Source organism: Jatropha curcas, chromosome 6 (genome assembly GCF_041381405.1).
Source record: "Jatropha curcas cultivar XTBG-Jc1 chromosome 6, XTBG_Jcur_1.0, whole genome shotgun sequence".
Lineage (NCBI taxonomy): Eukaryota > Viridiplantae > Streptophyta > Magnoliopsida > Malpighiales > Euphorbiaceae > Jatropha > Jatropha curcas.
Window position 1 is genome coordinate 10,018,877 of NC_143156.1, and position 22,724 is coordinate 10,041,600.

Sequence of the window (22,724 nt, forward strand, 5' to 3'; positions counted from 1 at the left end):
AAGGTCCTAAAAGACTATATCGAAAGACTAAATTCTACTTCTTACTTTGTTATGATACTGGACTTTCTCCAATAAAAATATAATATCCTGTAGTTGATCTCCTGTCTATCTTAGAACTTTGCATTTGTAAAACATTCAATATTTGAATGTCCGTGATTTCTATAGTAAACAACAATTCTTTCTCAAGGCTTGTCAATGCATAACAGTAAGAGAAGACATGAACTGACTCACTATGCTAACAGAGTACACAATCTACAGGGATAGGATCTGCAAAGAACTCAAATAAGCTGCAAATTCTGAGTCATTGATGCATTGCAAGGCTTAGCACCTAATTTCCTAGTTTCTGCCAATAAATCAAGCACATGCTTGCTTCCTCTAAGATAAGAAAATGCATTTCTTACATCTTCAAACTTTAATAAATAAATATTAAAATGAAGTCAGCCTCAAACTGTACATAAAATATGGAATAATCACATTTGCTTTTCTACATCCCAAATTTAGGAATCACCTTATTGAATTTTCCAAACTAAGTGGTCTTTAGTGTTGGTTTAGAAGAGCAGAAAATTAAGGAAGAGAAGGAAATTCTGCAGAAAATGAAAAAAGCTGCAGATTTTGTAAGTGTGAAGAAACAAATATTCACTTCTTATATTTTCTATTACAGCATAATGTAAACATTTATAGTAGAGCTAGTCTAAAGTTTGTTCACCAACCTTCCATAAGTCAAGGAAGGTTGTTCACCAAACCTACCTAAAAGCAAGGTAGTTCACCTACCTCTTGACTTCAACAAAATCTAAATGACTTTAACAAATACCTCTAAAAACTATCAACAACACTTGCATCAATTTTACTTCAATGGAGCTGTAACTGTAACTTTAACACTCCTCCTTGATGCAAGAGTTGAGACAAACATCAAGTCTTATTCCTAAGAAATTCAAATCTTGATTTTTTTGCAATGCCTTGGTGAAAATATCTGCTGCTTGGTCTTCCGAACTGCAATGAACAATCTGAATTTTATTTTCCTTTTCAGCTTCATGAATTGCATGGTATTTGATTTTTGTATGCTTGGTTTTTCTATGGAAGATTGGATTCTTAACCATAGTGACAGCTGATTTGTTGTCACAAAGTATTTTAGTTGGATTTTCTTGCTGAAAATTCATAATCATCTTCAACTCCTCCTCCATGGCAGCTCTCCACTCAGGCAATTTTAAGGCTTCATCCACCTGAGTTGGTTCAAGTGAGACATCATTACATCTACTGTAAATTTCATCTAGGGATCTAGTCCCTCTAATTGCATAATCATCTTCATTATCAACTGAAAGTTCTTACTCTTGCTGAAAATGATCTTGTTCAAGAACTGATTTAGAATTTTCTGGTTCCATTTTACTCCAATCCCATTCACTTTTCTCATCGAATTTGACACTCTTGCTGACATACACCTGTTTAGTAATAGGATTCAAAATTCTGTAGGCTTTGGATTCATTGTTGTTTTCAACTACAGATGGCAAATCAGCAACTAACTTCTTGGATTGTAGCAATTTTAATGAATTGAGATTGGTGTGACCAAGTCTCTTATGCCACAAATCAGATTCTTCTTTATTACTCAAGCAAGATTCTTCTTCGAATCTTCTTAAGTTTAGAGGAAAGCTTCTTCGTTTCATTTTGACAGCAAATAACTTTGAGCCAAAAGGATCACTTATTTCACAAGTTTTATCTTTAAATAGCAAACTATAATTCTTATCCAGCAATTGACCCATCGAAAACAAGCTTTCATTTAGTTCCGGTACGTAAAGAACATCGGAAACAAGCTTTGTACCTGAAGGAGTTTGTACAATCACATCTCCTTTGCCTTTGACATCAACAAGCCTACCATCTCCAAGTCTGACTTTTGAAGAATAGTTTGTATCCAAGCTATCGAAATTCACCAAGTTTGGTGTCATGTGGTTAGTGCAGCCACTATCAACAAGCCATGCTTCTTTAGCTTCAATTGAAACATCACATTTTTCGATTTCTTTTGCAGCAAATAGTTGTTCTTCATACTTTTCAAAATTTTCGGTGACTTGTGCATGATGCGCTTGTGTTTGTTGATTCTGGTTTGTAGAACAAACTTTCTCTGTGTGACCAAATTGCTTACAAACCTTACATTGAGCTCCAGGTCTGAACCAGCAGTAGTTCTCAGTGTGGTTTGTTTTTTTGCAATGTGGACAAGGTGGAAATCTATCTTTCCTCCAATTTTTTCTGAAATTGTTCTTCATTTTTGGTTGTTGAGTCACTACAAGAGCCTTCTCTCCAAAAGTTTCTTCTTCCCTATAGGCTTTTCTTTGTTCTACAGCTTATAGAGCATTTGAAAGCACATTCAAGGATATTTGTGACATGTTCCAAGTCTCTTCAAGAGAAGAAATCTTGGCTTCAAATTTTTCAGGGAGAGTCACCTTAACTTTCTCCACAATTCTCTTCTCTTCTAACTCTTCTCCCAACAATCGAATTTGGTTTACAATTTTCATAACTCTATCAACATAATCTTTCACCTTTTCATTATCCTTCATTTTCAACATTTCAAATTCTTTTCTTAAATTAAATATCTGCATCTGTCTAGTTTTTTCAGATCCATGATACTCAATTTTTAACTTCTCCCAAGCTTCATGTGCTGTCTCACATGTCATAATCTTGGTGAAGATAGGATCTGTAACAGCTGCATGGATATAGGACAGAGCTTTTGGAGCCTTAGCAACCTCTTCTTCATGTTGTCTAATTTGCTGAAGGGTTGGATTTTGATTAAGAGGTGGAGGTACTCTATTTTCCTCCACATATTGCCATAATCCAAGCCCCTTGAAATAAGCTTTCATCTTCACAGCCCAAACATGGTAGTTTTCCCCATTAAAATGAGGTGGTGAAAGAGACATGCTGCTGGAAGCCATTGGAGGAAAAGCAAATAAATAGAAAAACTTCACAAATTCTGGTTTATTTGGTGGCTTTCTCTATGTTTTTCACTCAAACACACACACAGCCCTTTGAGATCAAGGTTGCTCTGATACCACTTGTTGGTTTAGAAGAGCAGAAAATTAAGGAAGAGAAGGAAATTCTACAGAAAATGAAAAAAGTTGCAGATTTTGTAAGTGTGAAGAAACAAATATTCACTTCTTATATTTTCCATTACAGCATAATGTAAACATTTATAGTAGAGCTAGTCTAAAGTTTGTTCACCAACCTTCCATAAGTCAAGGAAGGTTGTTCACCAAACCTACCTAAAAGCAAGGTAGTTCACCTACCTCTTGACTTCAACAAAATCTAAATGACTTTAACAAATACCTCCAAAAACTATCAACAACACTTGCATCAATTTTACTTCAATGGAGCTGTAACTGTAACTTTAACATTTAGAACGATCTTTGAACCATCAGTTTCCATTCATATCCAATTTGAAATTGGAATTAGAAATTTTTTTTTTTCAAGGTTCAGAACTTTACAGCATCAATAATAATAATAATAAGACTAAATAAGGTTAACAAAAAAATTATAACAATTTGGTTTTCTTTTTTCTTTTTTACAGTTCAAACTAAGAGCATCAATTTCAATTCCGAAAAATAAACCAAAACCAAACTGTGGCATATGGTCTGGATCCAAACCACTGGTTATGGTTCGATTCCAATTTTAATCAATTTGATTTTAATTCAGTTCTAGTTTGGAGTCCAACCATGGTCTTTCCTAAATCCATCTACTCTACTAATTTTAAAGTTAATTCCTTCATCTACAAGTACTAGTGGGAAAATATCAAAATCATCTAGGAACAAACCTATCAATTTATGTTAATGTCATTTTTATGTATAGAGACAAAACCAAAGGTAAATGAAACATCCAGATTTTCGTAACAATTCATGATAAAACAATCAAATATATTTAAAAATAAAAAATATATATATAGTTAACTTTTATATATTTTCTAAAAACGATAAAAATGTTAAATCAGCAATTGACCAGATAAATAAAGAAACAAAGACAAAAACAAAAACGGAGACATATTAGTGAATTGTGTCAAACTTTATTGAAGTAAATAATAATTTCCTTAATTTTAATATTGTATAAGTTGTTATCCCACCTATCTATTAATTGGCATGTTCTTTCTTTTTTAAAGTATGCATTAAGCAGCATGTTCTTAGTTGTTAGAACTTACAAGATTTGTTTTTAGATGACCTACAGAAGGCCATTAAGAAAAATAGTGTTACACTACAGACAAGTTAAGTTCTTACTTTTTATGCTACAGAACGAGGCATTGGATGCCTTTTTTACATTGCATTGGCATATGTGATACAAGAGGCCACAAAGAAAAGGGTCTGCCTGCCATAGCTTCTGTCGTTCGTATAGTAAACTTGTTGTCAAGCACTACTTTCTACCTGCCAAAGGCAATAATCAATGCAGCAGTCAAAGAACAAAAAATAAAAAATAAAAAATAAAGCCATAAGAGAATTTGCAATTTACCAGAAAACACAGAATTTTTCTTTCCAATCATGAGACAGGTTAAATAAATAGTTCATAAACAAGAAAAGTTTTCTTGGAGAATTCTTTAGAATAAAATTGTATTAGTATTTTTTAATTATGTTCCCACTTCTTTCTAAGAATTTTTTTTTTTTCAATATAATATAGGACTATAAAAAGCGCAGTCCAGTGCTTGAAGCTCCTGCTGTATGCTCGGGATCTGGGGAACGGCCGAACCACTTTGGATTTAATGTAGGTTGTTTCCACGACTGTAACCCGTGACCTCCAAGTCAACAGCGCAACTCTATAGTTGCGCCAAGGCTCCACTATAATCAATTATTTGATACCATTTGGCTACTGGATGATAGATCAGTAATTCAACTTAATTTATCGCATCAATTGCCATTCAAGTATCTCTAATACACCAAAATAAAGAATGATGTGTTTAGTGCACCCTAAAAAGAATCAAATATGTATGTCTTTTTTTTTTTTTTTTTTTTTTTTTTTTTGAGGAAAATGTCTTTTATTTACTTAACCTAAAAAGAAAGAAATATTTCTGCACAGTTATGACTTGTAAAAGGCAATTCTAACTATATGCATTAATGTGCATTATAATGCAAATGCAACCAACAACTTGAAGGATTAGAAGTAATTACTTGCTTTGATTCGTTTGGAACTTCTTCTATCCAATTGCGTGATGTCTGAATCCTTTTTGTTGTCTTCATTGATTTCTTCTTTGTTTTCCTTGTCTCCATTTATTTCTACTTCTGCATTCAATTCAAATTATTTTAACTACAGGTATGAATATGCATTAAAATGTTAAATGCAAACCAACTTCTTGAAGGATTAGAAGTAATTACTTGCTTTGATTCGTTTAGAACTTCTTCTATCCAATGGTGCGACGTCCAAATCCTTGTTGACTTTATTCATTTCTTCTTTGTGTTCCTTGTCTTCGTTGTCATTGTCTTCAATGAGTTCTACTTCTTCATTTTCCTTGTCTTCGTTGTCTCCTAATTCATATGCCCTTATAATGTAAACCTATGGGAATTAAGTAGTTGTCAATGGAATTGATAGAATGAATACGAAATGTTATATTGTATTGTCTTTTCTTTCTTCATTTAAAGTAAAATTCACATCTATACAGTAACTATATGTTTAGTATTGCATTTTCCTTCTAATAAACTTGATATTTTTAAAATATACTTTTAAGGAGAGAACACAAAAAGTAAAGGCGAAAAGTAAAAATAAAAAAAAGAGCAACTTAACCAAACTAAGCCTAAATAATTCAGTAATCTGAAAAAATGAAATAAAGAAGCCTGAAGTTTTCCAACCAAAAACAAAAAGAGAACCTCAACTCCTTTTTTCCCCTCTCTTTTTGAGAGAAGCCTGAACCTTTTTAGGTACTAAAGCAGTGCACCTTTTGAGAAGCATAATTTTTGGAAGCATGAACAAATATCGAAGTGAACTCAAATAATCATAATCGATAATTTTTCACCAAGTTGATTTCAGGATTGTTAAAAAACACCCCCAAAGGACACAGAAATATTTAGTAAACTCAACCTAGTGAATCAACTATAAACTAACTATAAATTTTATGAGACGTCACCTGCCTCTATCTGGAAGAAGCGCTAGGCCTATGCCCAATGCACCTTGCGCTTAGAAGCGCCTTTAATAACTAATGCTTTAATTTAACCCATTACTTTATTAAGCGCATGTATTCGACTCTATGGACGGCAAAACATGCAATGCATGTAAAATTAGTAGAAAGTACCTACCTATTGATATCCATACACACTATTTTAAAATTTTTTACTATTTAGGACTCTTTTGCTTTTTTCTTCCAATGAATGGTCAGCAATACCCTCCTTTGTTCTAAGTGTCCTCATCACACCAGGTGCCAAAATTAACAACTTTATGCACTATAGCCAATAGGTCCATTGATAGGCCAATGAAGCCTTAGCCTAGTGGCTAAGGTGGAGATTTAGTCATGGGTTCACTTCTTCTTCCCGCCACCATTTGTTATGTATTTCTACTGTTATTGGCCTTGTCATTTGCTTCGCAATCTACTAGGCTTAACACTTACCTTGTACTCTGCTCCAGATGGGCTTAAAAATATATATAGTAACTCCTGATAAAAAAAAAAGTCCCTAGATAGATATAGGTGTCACAGGGATAAAATAGATAAGAAACACAGTAAATTTATGTATTTGGCTATGCCATACTTAAATTCCAGAATGTTTAGGCCTTGATCAAAGAAATAAATCAACCATAATCTTATCAGTTAGATAGGTCACCTTAAATTCTTTAGGGCTTACAAGCTGGAAAACTAATGCATCTCCATCAACTAATTTGTGGTCAATAGCAAACCCTCTCCATCCAGCACTTAGACCAGTTTTCTCAACAAGGTATTTTGATTCTGATGTATCTCCATTCTCATCCTCCAAAATGATATATTCATCACGTTTTGGAAGGTTATCCTTGCAAAACTGAACTGGCAGACCCTGTCATAAAATGTTATAAGAGAAATTACATTGAAAATTCATCTACAAGCCTGTTTTCAATTTTGGTGTATAAATTTTCATTCATTTAAAACTTTACACTTCTACATATATAGATTGGTTAGGTTGAACTAAATTCTACCCAGATTGGTAAAATTTCTAAATGAAATATAAAGTAACAAAGATGTTAGCTAATAAAGCTAATGTATTCTAATTACAAACTAACAAAACCACAAGCTTTAAATGTATCCAAACATGAAAATTCATTTATACATAAATCTTGATGAAATATTAATTAGGCGAATGACTGGATTCTCACCAGCCAAAATCCTCCAGTTACATGTGACTGAGTCATGGGTTTCACAAAACTTGGGAAACCAGGTTCTAAACTCGACTGAAGTTGTTCTGCTCTATCAATTGCAGCTTCCCTAAGATCGTCAGAAGCATATATTCTATTATTTAGATCTCGTCTTCGGTAACTACCATAGCTCCTGCAAGTTAATCTCATAGTAGGCATAAATTATCAACTATATTGGAAAATACTTAAATTTTGAACTAATGTGTTCAAATTCCAACCTCATGGGTCTCTCCAAAGGCTCCTGTCTAATCTGCCACAAAATAAAAACACTTGTGTTTCAATCCAATTTGTTATGCAACAAAATTGAGCACAATAACAAAACAGTTGGGAAATAAGAGATGAAAGAAGGTTTAATTTCAGTTTTCTCAAAGAAATACTGAAATAACAAAAAATTCTCTCATAAACACATGACAAAGGAAGAGATGAAGATGAAGATGAAGAAAAAAACACAAATTCATTACTCATAAAAAAGGATTTGCAAAGCATAAATTTTTTTTTTTTCTGTTTCATCTTAGTAGTTATCCAGCTCTTCTCTCTCTTTTTTTTTTTCTGTCTCTCTCTCTCTCTCTCTCTCTCTCTCTCTCTCTCTTTCAAATCCGTCACAGACTTTATAGAAAAGACGCAAGATAACTTTTAGCAACTCTCCACCTAACCTAAAAACTCAAGTTATTCAAGTTTACAAGAAAGTAAAATATCAAAAACACAATTTAAATGACAAGTGACAGCCTGAGTTTCACTACTGCTAACAAAAGCATATCATACAGACAGCAAATTGCCATGTAAATACAGTTACGTAGATATAGATAGAGAGAGACTGACCTCCTTGTAGCTAACAGGGGGCTTGTCCGCAAAACGAGTAGACCTCCTTACCGGCACTAAATCTTTTGGTGACCGAGGAAGCCTTGGTTTCGCCTGCTTCACCTGATTTATACGTAAAATTATCATATAATCTCTAATTTAATCACGAAAAACCCATACAAAAGTAAACATATTATAAACTTACTGGAGAAGATTTAGGACTGTTTGTACGGAGATCTTGACAAAGCTTTTTCAAGTTAAGTTCTTCCATTCTCTTCTTGTTTTCTTCCAATCTTTGTTGCCGGATTTCCTCATACCTGGATTTGGATACTACCATTTTCCTTTGATTCAAATGAAAATATTTTTCTTGACACTTCTTTGAGAGAAACGAAGAACCGAAATCTGCAAACGTATTTGCAGAAGGTAAAGTGAAATCTGCAAATGGAAGATTGACCGTTGAGAGTGGCGAGCAGAGGTATGAATGGGTTGTGTACTGTCAAGGATTTGAAATTCAAATTGTTGCCTCGTTTCCTTAAACGCATATATAGGTAGAGATGATTGGGTGTCAAACCGGAATCGAACCAACCGGTCAAAATCGGCATCATGCCATAGTCAACTGTGCTAATTTCAAAGCATAACTGAAACCATACACTAAAGTTTCAATTCGATTCTTCGTTTTTTAAAGTGAAACCATAGTTTTTGTTTAAAATCGGAAATTCTGGTTTAAACGTATGAAAAACATGTTTTTTAAATAAACTTTCAATTTGTTTTTTTATTTTACTTCCTTCCTTCCAAAAAAAGATAGTAGTTAATTTTCTTTTTTCATACAAATTAAGAAATAATAATTATTATGATTAAAGAATAATTTTATTCATAAAATTTTTCTATTGTGTCCATCTTAAATAACACATAAACAATTATTATATTGAAATATCATATCCGTTCCATAATATTGTCACATTTGTGTTTTCAAGAAGCAATAAATCTTTTTTTTTTATGTTTACCTTTTATATATAACCAATAATTTTTACTTCAATTGAATAGTTTTCTTAGAAAATTAGTATTAAATTAAGGATAATAGTCAATTTACTCAATAATTTATTGTAATTTTGATAAATTTAATTATTTTCTTAAAAGATCTGAAATTCCAAATGTGACAAGTATTAGTATGAAATAGAGGTAGTAATAAGTAAGAATTAATAAGGATCATTAATAATAAGATAAAATTTAATAAGGGTATAATAGACAAATGATTAACTATAATGCATAAAAGGAAAATGGACTATATTTTGAGACAAATTAAATAGGAAAGATGGACTATTAAGAGTATTATAAATTTTTAAAATAAATTTTAAAATTTTCATTAAATTGGTTTAGTTTTCTTCAATAGTAATATTTATGATTATTATTTATTTAAGTTACAAATAAAAAATTTTTTAATAATATAAAAAACCTTCTAAAAACGGTTGGGTTCCCATTTCATTTTTAAATAATCACAAGAGGCATTTCTGAAACTATATATATATATATAGAGGTATAGCCATATTTTATTCTTATTTTATTTATTTTATATTTCAAAAGTGACACATTAGTATTATGTTGATATGAAAAGGCGGCAAGTGTCGGGTATTTTTTTTAACAACACTAAAAAATGGTTATGGCCATATTGCAGGAAAAGAATGTTGAGTAGAAAACTGGCTATGTTTGGACAAGAGAATAAGGTCAACTCAGAAATTTTGTCAAACTGCATCATTTGGTAGTTAATAAAGAAACATAGAGTTATTACTTGTGGTCATCTCGCGTCACGTATGTACTTCTATCTATAATCTACGATTATAAGTAAAAGTAGGAACGGGAATATTTGGTTTTTAAAACGACTCTACGGACTTTAAATTTATCGATTGGTTAAAAATATTATCAAAGATAATTTATTCCTATTTTAATTAGTAAAATTTTTATTTTATTGAATTTTAGTGGTTGAAGGATAATTTTATTAGTTTTTTATTAATTGAAGGATAATTTAATCATATTCTAATTAAAAAATTTTTAATTTTATTGGTTGATTAAAAATTATAGATATTTACAATTAGGTGAAATTATTTTGGGCACCTAATTGACTATCCTTAAATTATTTTTCGTGGATAGTAAATACCAGAAAAAGAAAATTCCAACATAGCTAATACACTGTATGAAAAAAATGAAAATTTTCTCAATCACTCATTTATATTTACAATTAGGTATCTTGCTATTGGATTTAATATATTCAAAAGATTGCATTCAGTAAGAATTTCTCAATTCTTATCTCCAAAAGTGAAAAAAAAACGTATTTTTATTTATTTTGTAAGCAAAAACTAACATAAGAAATTTCAATTTACATAAGAAAAACCCTGAATTCCTAATATTCTTAGAGTAGAAATAGAAAAACTGACAAAAATTAGAAGAAAAATAAAATAAATGTGCAGTCCCAATTTCTAAAGTTCACATGTACAATCAACATTCAACCATTAAAATTAGAGTCAAATTTTCTAATTAGGAACAGCACAAATGGACAAACACGTGCAAACATAGATTTATATATAGCAACACTGTAGATTCCATAGTTTAGGGTAGTAATCGAAGGAAGCAAAAGTTTCAGAACAAAGACGATGTTAGAAGCTACAAATAATTTTACAAGAACCAGTCCCAATAATATTTTTAATATTCATTTTTATTATATATTTTGTTTTGAGCTGTGTAACAATTATATTTTTCATTTCAAATATAAAAATTCATTTTTTAGGGAAAAAATGATTGGAATTATTATTAGATATAAAGTCTTGTAGGTAGTAAAAATGATTTAAATGGTTAATTTTTTTATAGTTTTATCTAATTGGGAGTATATAATTAAAAAAATGTCAAAATGATTTGTATAAGGATTGATCATTGGGATTTCACTTATACATATGCCAAAATATATATATTTATGTGTCATTTGAGTTATAACTCTTAAGTGTAACTTAATCAATGCTTACTTAATTTAATTTAATTTTAGGTGTGACTTAATTTAATTTAAATTAGATTTTTTAAATTTAATTTGATTCAAGTGTGACTAAGTGTAATTTAATTAATTATTACTTCATTTAATTACGATTTGAATGTCTTATTGTAATTTAATTTTTAAATATGACTTAATAAAGTATAAATTAACTACTCCAATCCATTTGTCCATTCTTTTAATACTTATTCACTATTTTGCCACTCGACTTACAAACAAAATACTCTCTCCGTCCAATTTTGTTTGCATAGTTTAGCAAAGCACGTATATTAAGAATTTAGTCAACAAAATTTAATTTTTTCTTTTTAACCCTTAACTCATTAAGATATTAATAAAGGTCCTTAATTTAATGAACAATCATAAATGTTATAATGGAAAAAAAATAATTATTTAAATGTACAGATTTAGAAACCTTGCAAACATTTTGGAACATCTCAAAAAGGAATAACAAGCAAATAAAATAGAACAAATAAAATAGAACGGAAGGAATACTTACTTTCATATTTCTACTATCAACATTATTTTATTTTCTCATTATTTGATACTAAAAAAATAATTACGTTTGATAGTAAAATTTTCGATATATGATTAACATATACTTCCTATCTACTTATTTTTCTAATTGATCTAATTTAACAATTTTTGTACACACAAAATTCTAGAAAATGTTACAATATACTTATGCATTTCACTACTTAATTATTCTTCAATGCTCTTATTAGCTCGTTGAAATTTATATGTAGAAAATGTTCTTTAGACTTAACACACAATGAATATAGTTTTCAAGTATGACAAATATGATTTATTTAATTGTTACTTAATTTAATTTTAATTTGAATGCCTTAATTTTTAATTTGATTCCAAATGTAACTAAGTGTAGCTTAACAAAAAAGTATCAAGTTGAAAAAATATTAAGTGGCATATGATTATTTGTGTTTCATAAATCACTATAACACTTGGAATTAAATGATTTGTCAATTGATAAGGTAAAAACAAAATTAGTCTCACTCATTTAATGTTTTGTCTAGAATTATTAAATAATGAAAGAGAAATATTTGAAATTCAAATTTCAAATTTTTCGCTCAGGTTAAACCTACTAATTTTAAGTGAGGATGAAACTGAAATTTGACATTACTAAATTTGAATAAAAATTTCATTTTAAGTGTCATGATCCTGGATCACCATGAGTTAAAAACCTTTTTCTTTTAGTTTTAAGAAGGGCAATTTAGACATTCTATTATATATTTTTAGAAAATTAATGTGTTCAATCATTTTATTAATTATTGTGAAAAGATGAAATGTTAATAAAGTGGAATGGGGGAATATATATATTGTATCAAGACCAATCAAATTACATGTAATCGCTACATTTCACACTTTATGTCTTAACGTTTCTAAAATTCACGTTCTTTCAAAAAATTCATTAACTTTATCTTTTCTTTTAAGAGCACCATTTTTCAAGAACGTGCGATATACATGGTTACTCGTTGAATATACCTGTTAGAATGATTATTTATAATTTATTTATTTTATATATTTTTTATTAATTTTTACAAAGACAATGTAAAAAATTTAATATTTTTAGTTATAATTATCACATGCATAAAAATAGGTGCAAACTACTATCATACATATCTAGTATTTGATGAAGAATTTTACTAATTTTTTACAATAGATTTTTTGATAAAATGGAATAGTTATAAAGTTAAAAACAAATAATAATTTGATCCAAGATCTTACCATATATAAAAATAAATATATACATAAATTGTTAGTAATCAAATTCAATTTTTTTTTGATAGTACAACCAAAAAAAAAAAAATTAAAAGCTAAAATTAGTACCTCAACAATTAATAATAATAAAGTGAGAAGTTTTCGATATAACAATAGCAAAGAAACTCTTGACAGCAGACAGTCTTAATAAATTATTGATAATAAAAAAAAAATTCTTGATAATAGCCAATAAAAAATACGGTTATTTGATAGATTAAATTTTCAATTGAGTTATAATTTAAATATTTGTCCTTTATTATCATAATAATAGATGTAATATTAAAATCAAAGTATAATAATTTTTAAACTAAAAATATGCAACAACTTAAAAAAAAAGAAGTGTTAAATGTTAAAAAAATTACAATCATGATTTAAATAATTTTTTTAAAAAATAATAAATTTATACTAATTGAAAATTGATCAAGAAATTAACTTAGTAGATTAAAAGATAAAATAACTAATACCTTTAAGAGAATGATAAGATAAAAAGTAGCTAACAATATTAAGAAAGCAACCAAAAAGAAATGTGAGGAAAAAAAAAGAATTTCAATTTATAATTTATAAATTATAAATTTTAAGTCCTTTTGTAATAAAAGTGCTATACCTTTATATATTAATATATTAAGTATCAATTTTTATATATGTTCAATTATTACAAGTACAATAATAAATTTAAATAATAAGTATCGATTTTTTAATTTCTTTAATTGAATTATTTTTATTACTTTTTTAGAATTGTATATTATAAGAGTTAGCTAATATAGCTAAGTTAGTCATAGATATCAATTTATCATTTATTATTTAATCATTTTATTATTTTATTAATAGTTTTATTTTAAATATTTTTAATTTTTTAGTAGTTTAAATTAATATAAAATAAATTTATATAATTTTCCATCAATTGAGTTAAAATATTTGACATATACTTCATATTTCTTAACTAAATCTTTAATTTTATTTGATAACTGGTTTTTATTTTAGAGTCAGAATAAAAAAATTTTCAATTTTCAATTTTTATATTTCCTAGTTTAATATGTTTAATTGAATAGTATTTGAATTCAAATAGAAAACTAATATAACCAATCTAATTAAAAATAATTATATAATTTTAGTACATCAATAAAATTAAAAGTTTTCCAATTGGGATAAGACTAAATTATCATTAATGATATTGTTGATCAATTAATAAAATACAAATCAAATTTGAAATTCCTATCCATGTAAAAAAATTATGATTTATTATATTATAATTGAATATTGAAATTTTCATGGCTATCTTACTTCCATCTAATACTTGAAACTAAAAAAAAAAAGATATTATCTTAACAAATATTAATCTTACAATCCAAATAAAATAAAAGGTAGAAGAAAAGAGAAAAGGAAGTGCAAGTATACCAAAGGATGTGGCGGAGATGAGATATGCAATGAAAATTGGTTCTGAATTTTGGTTATAACTTTAGCAATGGATAAAAATTCCATTGCTAACATGTATGTAGAATCAACTCGCAGCAACGGAAGAAAGAAAAAAAAAAATCAATTTAGGTTATAATTTTAAAAACGTGCAAATATTTCGATGCTAACACGTTTGTAGAACCTTTTGTCAACTCTTAGCAACGAAAAAAAATAGTGAACTAAGATTTGTTAATTAATAAAAATAAAATGATTAAGAGAACTAATATAATCAATCTAATTAAAAATTATTATATAATTTTAATCGATAAATAAAATTAAAATTTTTCTAATTAGAGGGTCCATCTTTTTAAGATATTTCATAATAATGCTATTCAGCATGGAAAGTTTATAAGCTTGTAATTATTCATGATTACTAAACAATTACATTTAATCTATATATCTAAATTATAAGAACTATAAATAAAAACTATTCTATTAATTTGTAAATAGTGAGAGTTAAGGTTATACTTATCAGAAGAAGAAGATACGATTGAAAACTCAATAATTTTAAATTAGCAAAAGATTGATATAACAATTCTTGATAGCCAAAAGCAATAAATTTTTTATAGTTAAAAACAACAAAACTCTTGATATCCAAAAGCAATTAAAACTAAACATATATATAATTGTATGATAGGACAAATTCCTAATTAGAATGAGATTAAATTTATAATTTAATATAATAAAAATAATAAATTGATAACATAATTAGAATAGGATTAGTAATGATATTTCTGACAATTTATAAACTTAGCAAGGACGTTTTAGAAACCCAATGTTCCCCCCTCATTCGTACGTTTATATATACTAGTTTTTGTGAACTTGCGTTGCACGTTGTCTGTACTTGTTGTATATACTCGTATATTTATACTCATTGATTTTTTCTCATTCCAAGTAGTAATTTAACTTTTATAAATAATTTTTTATTAATGCGAAATACAGAATACCGCTTAGTTATGTGATAGAGTGAAGAAAAATCATTGATTATGGGAACATGTATTTAATGAATACATTTCCTCCAAAATTAATTTTATTTCCGATCCATTTTTCTCTCTAAAACTACTCAAGGTTATATTTGTCATTTTGAGTGTCATGATCCAGGATTACCATGAGCCAAATAGCACTACTCAAATTTTAAAAAAAAAATCCTCATTTAATTTTACTATGAAATTGATGCTAATTTTATCTCATATTAATGCATCACCATTAGAATAGTACTTCAATTTTATCTTTCCATGCCTTATATAATGAAAAAGTTTTAGTTATGTGTGTAGCCAAAATTTTAATTTAACTACAATTAAAATAATGATAAAAAGAAAAATAAGTATAAACATAAAATAAATTACATCTAATAAATATGGATAAAATTGAAACAAATTGTTAATATACTCTCACAATCCTAAATGAACACTTAAAGCTATTAAAATGGAACGAAGAGAGTATAATGACTTAAGAGTAAGAATATCTCCGATGCTAATCTAGATTGTGGTTGATACGTCATATTGAATAGAACGTGTGAGTGGTGATGTGGCTAAATCTCAAAATCCTAAATGAGTATGTAAAGCTATTAAAATGGAATGAAGAGAGTATAATGACTTAAGAGTAAGAGTATTTTCAATGTTAATATAGATTGTGGTTGATGCGTCATATTGAATAGAATATGTGAATAGTGATGTGGTTGAATGTCTATTTATAGATGTTGAATTTTAAAAAATCACTCTCTAATACATTAGTTTTGAGTCATCTTCCATCCTCTTTTTTTCTTTTCTTTCTTGGGCCTACAATTCAATATGCAACCAATCATTATAGAGCAATAAATGTCTATATTATCTAATAGATCCTTTAGAAATAGAAGATGTGGCAGACAATATATATTCTTTTTTTTTTTTTTTTTTACACTTTAGCTTAACATACCAAATAGACATTATTATTGTAAAGCATTTTTTTTTAAATCCTTATATTTTTTTGATGTGCCAATTAAATAAGAGCAATTCATATTAGCATTGGAAATGCTCTAATTAGTCAAGTATTTAATCATAAATAATTAATGATTCATTAATTATTTTCCACCTGGATAATTGCAGTCAAATCTAATATTAGGATTTATGAAGATTTATTCTCTTAACTCCCTCTTAGTAATTAATGTCTTACGGCTATATTTGGTAATAAATATCTAACAACTGCATTTCAGTAATAAATGCTTAATGACTATATTTTGGTTATTAAGGCCTTAAACCTTATCTATTCTTATATTAATAGTCAATTCTTATCATTTTTCTATATATATCATTTGTTTATTTTTATAAACATTGGTGCAGTGAGAGTAAAACATACGTTCCACGACAATAACAATAGCGTCATTAATCGATTTTTGTACATTTGAATCCATCAGTTGGAGCCATATATGGGAACAATATAAATTATTGTTGACTCTTAAAGTTAAAAAAAAAAAAAAAAAAAAAAAAAAAAAAAAAAAAAAAAAAGAGGAAAGAATATAGCTATTCTACAAGTAATCATGAGAGAGTTTTGACTAAATCATGTGATATTGAATCTTATTCATGCAAATTAAAGTATTTTATTTGTGAATCGGATATTTGATCGAAATCAGATATATATTTAGGGCAATGAGTCGCAGATTGTCCTTTGAATTTATTAGAAATAGAAATACATGAATGAAATTTTTTTTTTTTTTAAAAAAAAAAAATCAAATTTGATAAACTAAGTGATTTGGAGGAAAGAACGCATGTCTTTATTCACTTATTTTCTTATTTGATAAATTAATACAAAAATATAATTTAATTATAATAAAAACGTCATATTACATAAATGTTTTTATATTTGAGTAGATGATAAATCACTTGAAAATTATTACAATAAATAAAATTGTTATAATTTATGTTTAGATATTTTTATTATTGTGTGTTGAACATATAATATTAGTGTAAATGATGAATAATTTAAAATACTAAATTGATATTTGGGAAAATAATTATTTCATCCTGAGGATTTACAAAATTAATTAACTTGTCATCGTATTTTTGTATATTAGGTATTTAATTTTCAAAATTTGATTCCGTCTCGTTAAATAGTCCTTCCGTTTGAAATTAAATGATTTTTTCGTTAAATAAAAATAAAAAAGCAGGAGAGAGGAGATATGGTTATTTTAAAATGACTAATATTTCCCTTAAACTTCCTCTTTCTTTCTCAGTGGAATAAAAAAGAGTCCAGAGCTCCGTGGCTTACTTTCTCCTGGTGTAGGCAAACGATGGATGCAAATATAACTCTTCCTCTATTGTAGCCTTTTCTCCTACAAAACTGCTAGAGACGACAGTGACTCAGTTCTAGGACTCTAGAAAAAGAATAAGTCTATGTTCTTGGAGCTGGAAAGGCGACCGACGTTGGCCTGTTGGGTCAGCGGGATGAGAAAGATTTATGTTGGCTAGGCCTGTGAGCTTTTGGAAAATCTAAACTACCAAACTATCAAATGGAAAAGACTATATACAACTACTACTGGTAAATTAAATCTAACTCAAACTTTCAAAAGAAGAGACTTCACCTTCTCCTTAAAATAATACAATCCCTCCTTCTTGAATTTAAAAGAATCAGAATTTCAATAATCCCTCTTTAAAAAATGAAAAAAAAAATTATGAAGAAATTTAACGAAGAAACATGATTATCCCAAGAAAATAAAGAAATAGATAGGCCCATTAGCTTAGAGCCTTCAAATATCAAAAGCAAGTGTTTACAGTAGCTCAATATTGGTTTATAGAAAAGAAAAAGCAAGTATTTATCCATGCTCCGAAACTCTCAAAAGCATTGGAAGAGAAAGAAATCAAATGGGTATTTATCTCTTAATGATGTTTAAATGCATTTATTTATTTTTTTTTTTGAGTTTGTATAGTTCCAGAAATGGAGATTTGAAGAGTTGCAGGAAAAGAAGAGGTGGCTTTAATTTTTATCTAATTGAGAGGGTATTTTAGTATCTTATTATACGTTTAAAGGTAAAATCATTCAAATTAAACGGATCATTTAATCGGACGAAATTTAATTTCAGAAATTAAATATCTAATATATAAAAATATGAGTTAATTAATTTTATAAAATTTCAGAACAAAATAATTATTTTCACTTTATAGAAATTGACGAATGATTTGATAAATAAAATAATTTGAAATTTGCTGTTATAATTCTACTTAATTTTATTGATACGATAGAAATAATCATGACTGATATGGATTGATTGATTTATTTGTTGCTTTTCAATTTATTGCTGTTGTTGCTTTATTCTTCTACCCACTAATTTTTAGAGGTCAGGAACAAGGTTGAAGCGTAGAACCATGTGAAAGAAGGAGATGCTAAGTAAGACCCCCTCGAATCACGACTCACGTCAAAGCTTTGCTCATGCATGCAATTTCTCATTTTTGTCCTCTTTTTTTTATGTTTATTATTTGTTGTAAATTGAAAATTCGTTAAATTAAATTTAAGTGTTCAACATAGAGAATTAGCTTAAACAATTGAGTATTTAAATTCGTTGTTTTTATTTAAAATGCAAATTTAAATCTACCTTCAGATTGAATTTCGAACTCAGGATTGCGAAGTATGCACTTAATTATTTGGATTGTTAGGTTAATTAGTTGATTACAATAATGTTTATGATAAATGTAGAGAAAATAACGAGGAAGTAATTAGCTGGCTTTCTGTTTTAAATGGGACAAGTTTGTCCTATATGATATAACTGTATGTTTGTTCTTGGAACGAGTTGGTTGTGAATTTGATCGATTAAATTTCAGAGAGGAAATTAATAATTCAATAAAAATATATTTTACGATGATTTTTGAATAATCTCTACATATTTTACAATGGATCATATTAGCTTCTACTCTAAATATGGTATACAAGGTTACGATTCGTGTGGTGAGGGTAGAAATCTTAATACTATATATATATTATAAACTATATTATATTATTGGAATAATGATTCCCCTATATCTGAGCCTTAACGCTTATTATTTATAAAGAGCTAAGGCACTCACCATATTATGGAGCCTAAAAGTGCTCACTATATAAATACAAAGAGCTAAAAATGCTCATCAATCAAATAAAGAATCTTGGCAATCACCAAAAATTTCTAGCCTAAGAAAGTTATTAACTATTTGAAGCTTAACAAGCTCAAAATATACAACAATGAAATAGATGAATTCCAAAAAATTCTAAGCATAAGAAAGCTCAGAATTAATTTTTTAAGACTTACAAAACTCAAAGCTACAAAAAAGAAACTAACGAGTTCCAAGCCTAAGAAAGCTCAGAGTTAACTATCTAAAAGTTTAAGAAAGATATACAAAAAAGAAAAATTACCAAGCTCAATCAAAATAATTGAATAAATCTTTGGTTGAAAATTAGAAGGTTACAAAAAGATATGCAAAACAAGAGCTATGACACCATCATTTACCAAGTTTAAATAGCTCTGAACCCTATCGCTCATCATTTAGCTAAGCATTGGTGCTCATCGTTTACAAAGCTTAAGTAGCTTTGAGCATGGACATCATCATTACCGAGTTTAAATTGCTCCAAGCTTTAACTCTTATCAGATTATTCTAAGCATAAAAAGCTCCGAGTAAAATTATAATCAACTCTTACAACTATGACGCTTAAGAACTCTAGTTAAAATCTGAGTTATAAAACTCACTATATTTTAAGACTAACAAGCTTTGAATAAAATCTAATAAAATTATGATGCTAAGAAGCTATAGTTAAAATGTGAGTTATAAAGGTTATTATATTCCAAGTCTAAGAAGTTCTGAATAATTCTAAATAAAATAACTTTGAAGCTTAAGAAGCTCTACTTATAAATTTAAAAGATAAAAATTTTAAACTAATTCCAAGTCTAAAAAGCTCGTTGTAACTTTAATTAAAATGACTTAAGAAGTTTAAGAAACTCTAGTTAAAAATTTAAAAGTAATTTTGAGCTCATTATATTTCAAGCCTCAGAAACTCTTATAAATTTCAAGCTTAAGAAGCGCCAAGTCCTAACACTTCTTGAGCCAAAGAAGCTCTAATTTAAATAAACAAGCATAAGCAGCTCACCCAAGATACAAAGCCAATTATCAAGCTTAAGTAGCTTAATTAAAGCGTATATGCATAAAAAATAAAAGTTAAGAAAAGGAAGAATCATGTTTTCAACAAAAGAATATGTTAAATCAAGATACTGGTGCTATCTAGCAATTCAAACTCACTATAAATTTGGACATAACTGTCCAATACTTGTAGGCTTAATTTCACCCAAGGTCTCTCAACTCAAGAGGTCATCACTTTGAAGTCCACCATCTCAATTTTGTATCATAAAACTGTCTCAACTTTTACACTTGTAATAATACAGTAACTCCGGCTGGAAGGAAGTGAAGTGGCTCGCCGGAGTCAATTAAAAAGTATTAAAAATACCAAGTAAGCGCCCATGTGTCAAATAAAATGTTGAGCTGGCAGGAAGAGATTTTGAAGATATCGTGGACTGAAATTAATCCTAGTAGAAGGTTCTTAGGTTGTATAAATTATGAGGTAAGATTTTAACTGGATTTGAGCTTGAGGGTGTGTAATGGTTAATGAACTTATTTTTTGTTTTATTTTCTCTTATTTATGCAGATACCTGCATACTGCTATTTCTTGGAATGGATTAATCTAGTGGTGCATCATCGTTCAAGGCATGTCATTATTGGGTTGTTGAGGAAGCTAGATCGGTTGGAGAAAGAAGATGAAGGCAGAGGCAAGGAAGCATGACATGAAGGTTTTAGCTGTAGTTGTAGGTTCTGTATTAGTTTTGGGTTTAGCAATATGTTTAGGTTTTGGCAAAAAATTATTATGCTAAAACATGTTGTTGTATGGGTAGTTCATCCTAAAAGATTTAATTTTGCAAGATTTTATAAAATGGTGCTTCATATGTTCCCTTTTTCCCTTCTTATTGAAATGGTATAATGAAGAATGAAGGTTAATTAATTGAAATATTATACACAATTGATTTTTTTATAACTGAACTGAAAGCATAATATAAAAGAGATGTAATATAATATATTGAATATGAATGTCCCTTTTAATGGAGCAATACATAGTGCAAAAAATTTACATATTCATGTCCAAAAAATGACACTCCCTGCCATGATTCAGAAACAAAACAAACTACATATATATGTGCTTGTTTCAAATCTGAAGCACAAAAAAAAAAAAAAAAAAAGGAACAATTGTTTAATGAATCCAAATCATAAGAAACCCTAAAAATTATGCAAAAGGAAGAGTTATGATCTATGGCCTGAGTGTTACAAAACATTCACAAAAAAATAAAATCCACAGTAATGGTAGGTTCAGTTATGCTGTGTAGCTTTCCCTTTCCTCCTCACTTGTTGTTTCTCCCTTCTAACTTGAGCTTGTGACACATTTTGGCTACCTGTCATGCAACTTTTCTATCTACTAATTATATCTAGATTTTGAAATGATTGGCTACTTCCCTGCATGTATAAAAACAACAAGATCTTTCACCTCACATCAATGGTCAATTGCAATTACAAAATTTAAAAACACAAGCAAACAAGTCCTACAGCCATAAACCACCACTCTGACTCATTGGTCAGATTGTTGAGTAGGTTGGGAACTGGGATTAGGCATTCCACCATGTGTAGAGCTACTCCCCTCAGCTGTAGAAGTAGAAGCCGCAGATGCAGAAGTTGCAGCAGAATGTGTAGATTTCTTTGCTATAGATGCATATTTATTTCCTTTTCTTCTTCTCTGCAAATTAAAAATATTGACAAATTAGTTATATTTTAAAAAAATTACATTGCACATGTAGAAAAATTAATCTCAATTACCTTTGCTGCCATATAGGAAGGGTCCAATGGAGCATGGAACCTCTTATTGTGGCCTATTGCTCCACAAGTGCTGCACTTCATACTTACCCTTCCCTTCTTATTCATTTTACCTCTAGTTGTTGTCAATTCAATTTCTTCAGCTTCCTTTCTCCTAGCCTTTTGCTTTCTACTCCTCTTTTTCTTAATAGGACTTGGTGGTACAAATGGTGCTATAGGGTTTGCCTTGGCCACATGTTAGGTCCATTAATTGGATTCAGAAAGTGACTATACACTTTCATGTATGTCTCCATAATATATGCCTCATGCACATACAACTCATGCACCTCATTATTGCCAACTATGTAGGCAATAACATAATGTCTATATGGGATGCCAGTTAAATCTCACCTTCTGCATGTACATGTTTTATCCCCTAAATCCACAATATATTGCCCCTCATGCCTAGCAACTTGCACCCTAGGTCCACCACTAAATGTGGACTCATACATATG

The 22,724-nt window shown here is 28.7% G+C and overlaps 1 protein-coding gene and 1 long non-coding RNA gene across 3 annotated transcripts; both read right to left on the reverse strand.

Moving 5' to 3' along the window:
* Positions 1–4,016: 4,016 nt before the first annotated feature.
* LOC105629852 (AP2/B3-like transcriptional factor family protein) lies at positions 4,017–8,767 on the reverse strand. Of its 2 annotated transcripts, none has more exons than XM_020677668.3 (8): positions 8,330–8,767; positions 8,146–8,247; positions 7,545–7,576; positions 7,288–7,459; positions 6,765–6,971; positions 5,331–5,508; positions 5,131–5,237; positions 4,017–4,388 (listed from the first exon to the last, which is right to left on the reverse strand). In XM_020677668.3, the coding sequence occupies exons 1-8, from the start codon at positions 8,459–8,461 to the stop codon at positions 4,371–4,373; spliced, it is 948 nt and encodes a 315-aa protein (XP_020533327.1). In that variant the 5' UTR covers positions 8,462–8,767; the 3' UTR covers positions 4,017–4,370. The 2 variants fall into 2 exon arrangements, with proteins under 2 accessions (XP_020533327.1, XP_012066890.1); XM_012211500.4 differs by having other exon boundaries at positions 5,127–5,237; positions 8,330–8,763.
* A 12,655-nt stretch (positions 8,768–21,422) lies between these two features.
* Positions 21,423–22,619, reverse strand: LOC105629853 (uncharacterized). Its single transcript, XR_016321221.1, has 3 exons — positions 22,234–22,619; positions 21,967–22,153; positions 21,423–21,876 (listed from the first exon to the last, which is right to left on the reverse strand). It is a non-coding gene; the product is annotated as an uncharacterized LOC105629853 (long non-coding RNA).
* Between the last annotated feature and the right edge of the window lie 105 nt (positions 22,620–22,724).

Bases quoted from the DNA above. Each gene is read 5' to 3' on its own strand.
- LOC105629852 (XM_020677668.3), bottom strand. From the start codon at position 8,461: ATGGTAGTATCCAAATCCAGGTATGAGGAAATCCGGCAACAAAGATTG. The intron at 7,577-8,145 runs GTCAGTCTCTCT...ATTTTGTGGCAG, and splicing joins CCCCTGTTAGCTACAAGGAG to ATTAGACAGGAGCCTTTGGA. The intron at 5,509-6,764 runs GTGACCTATCTA...TAATTCCCATAG, and splicing joins TAAGCCCTAAAGAATTTAAG to GTTTACATTATAAGGGCATA.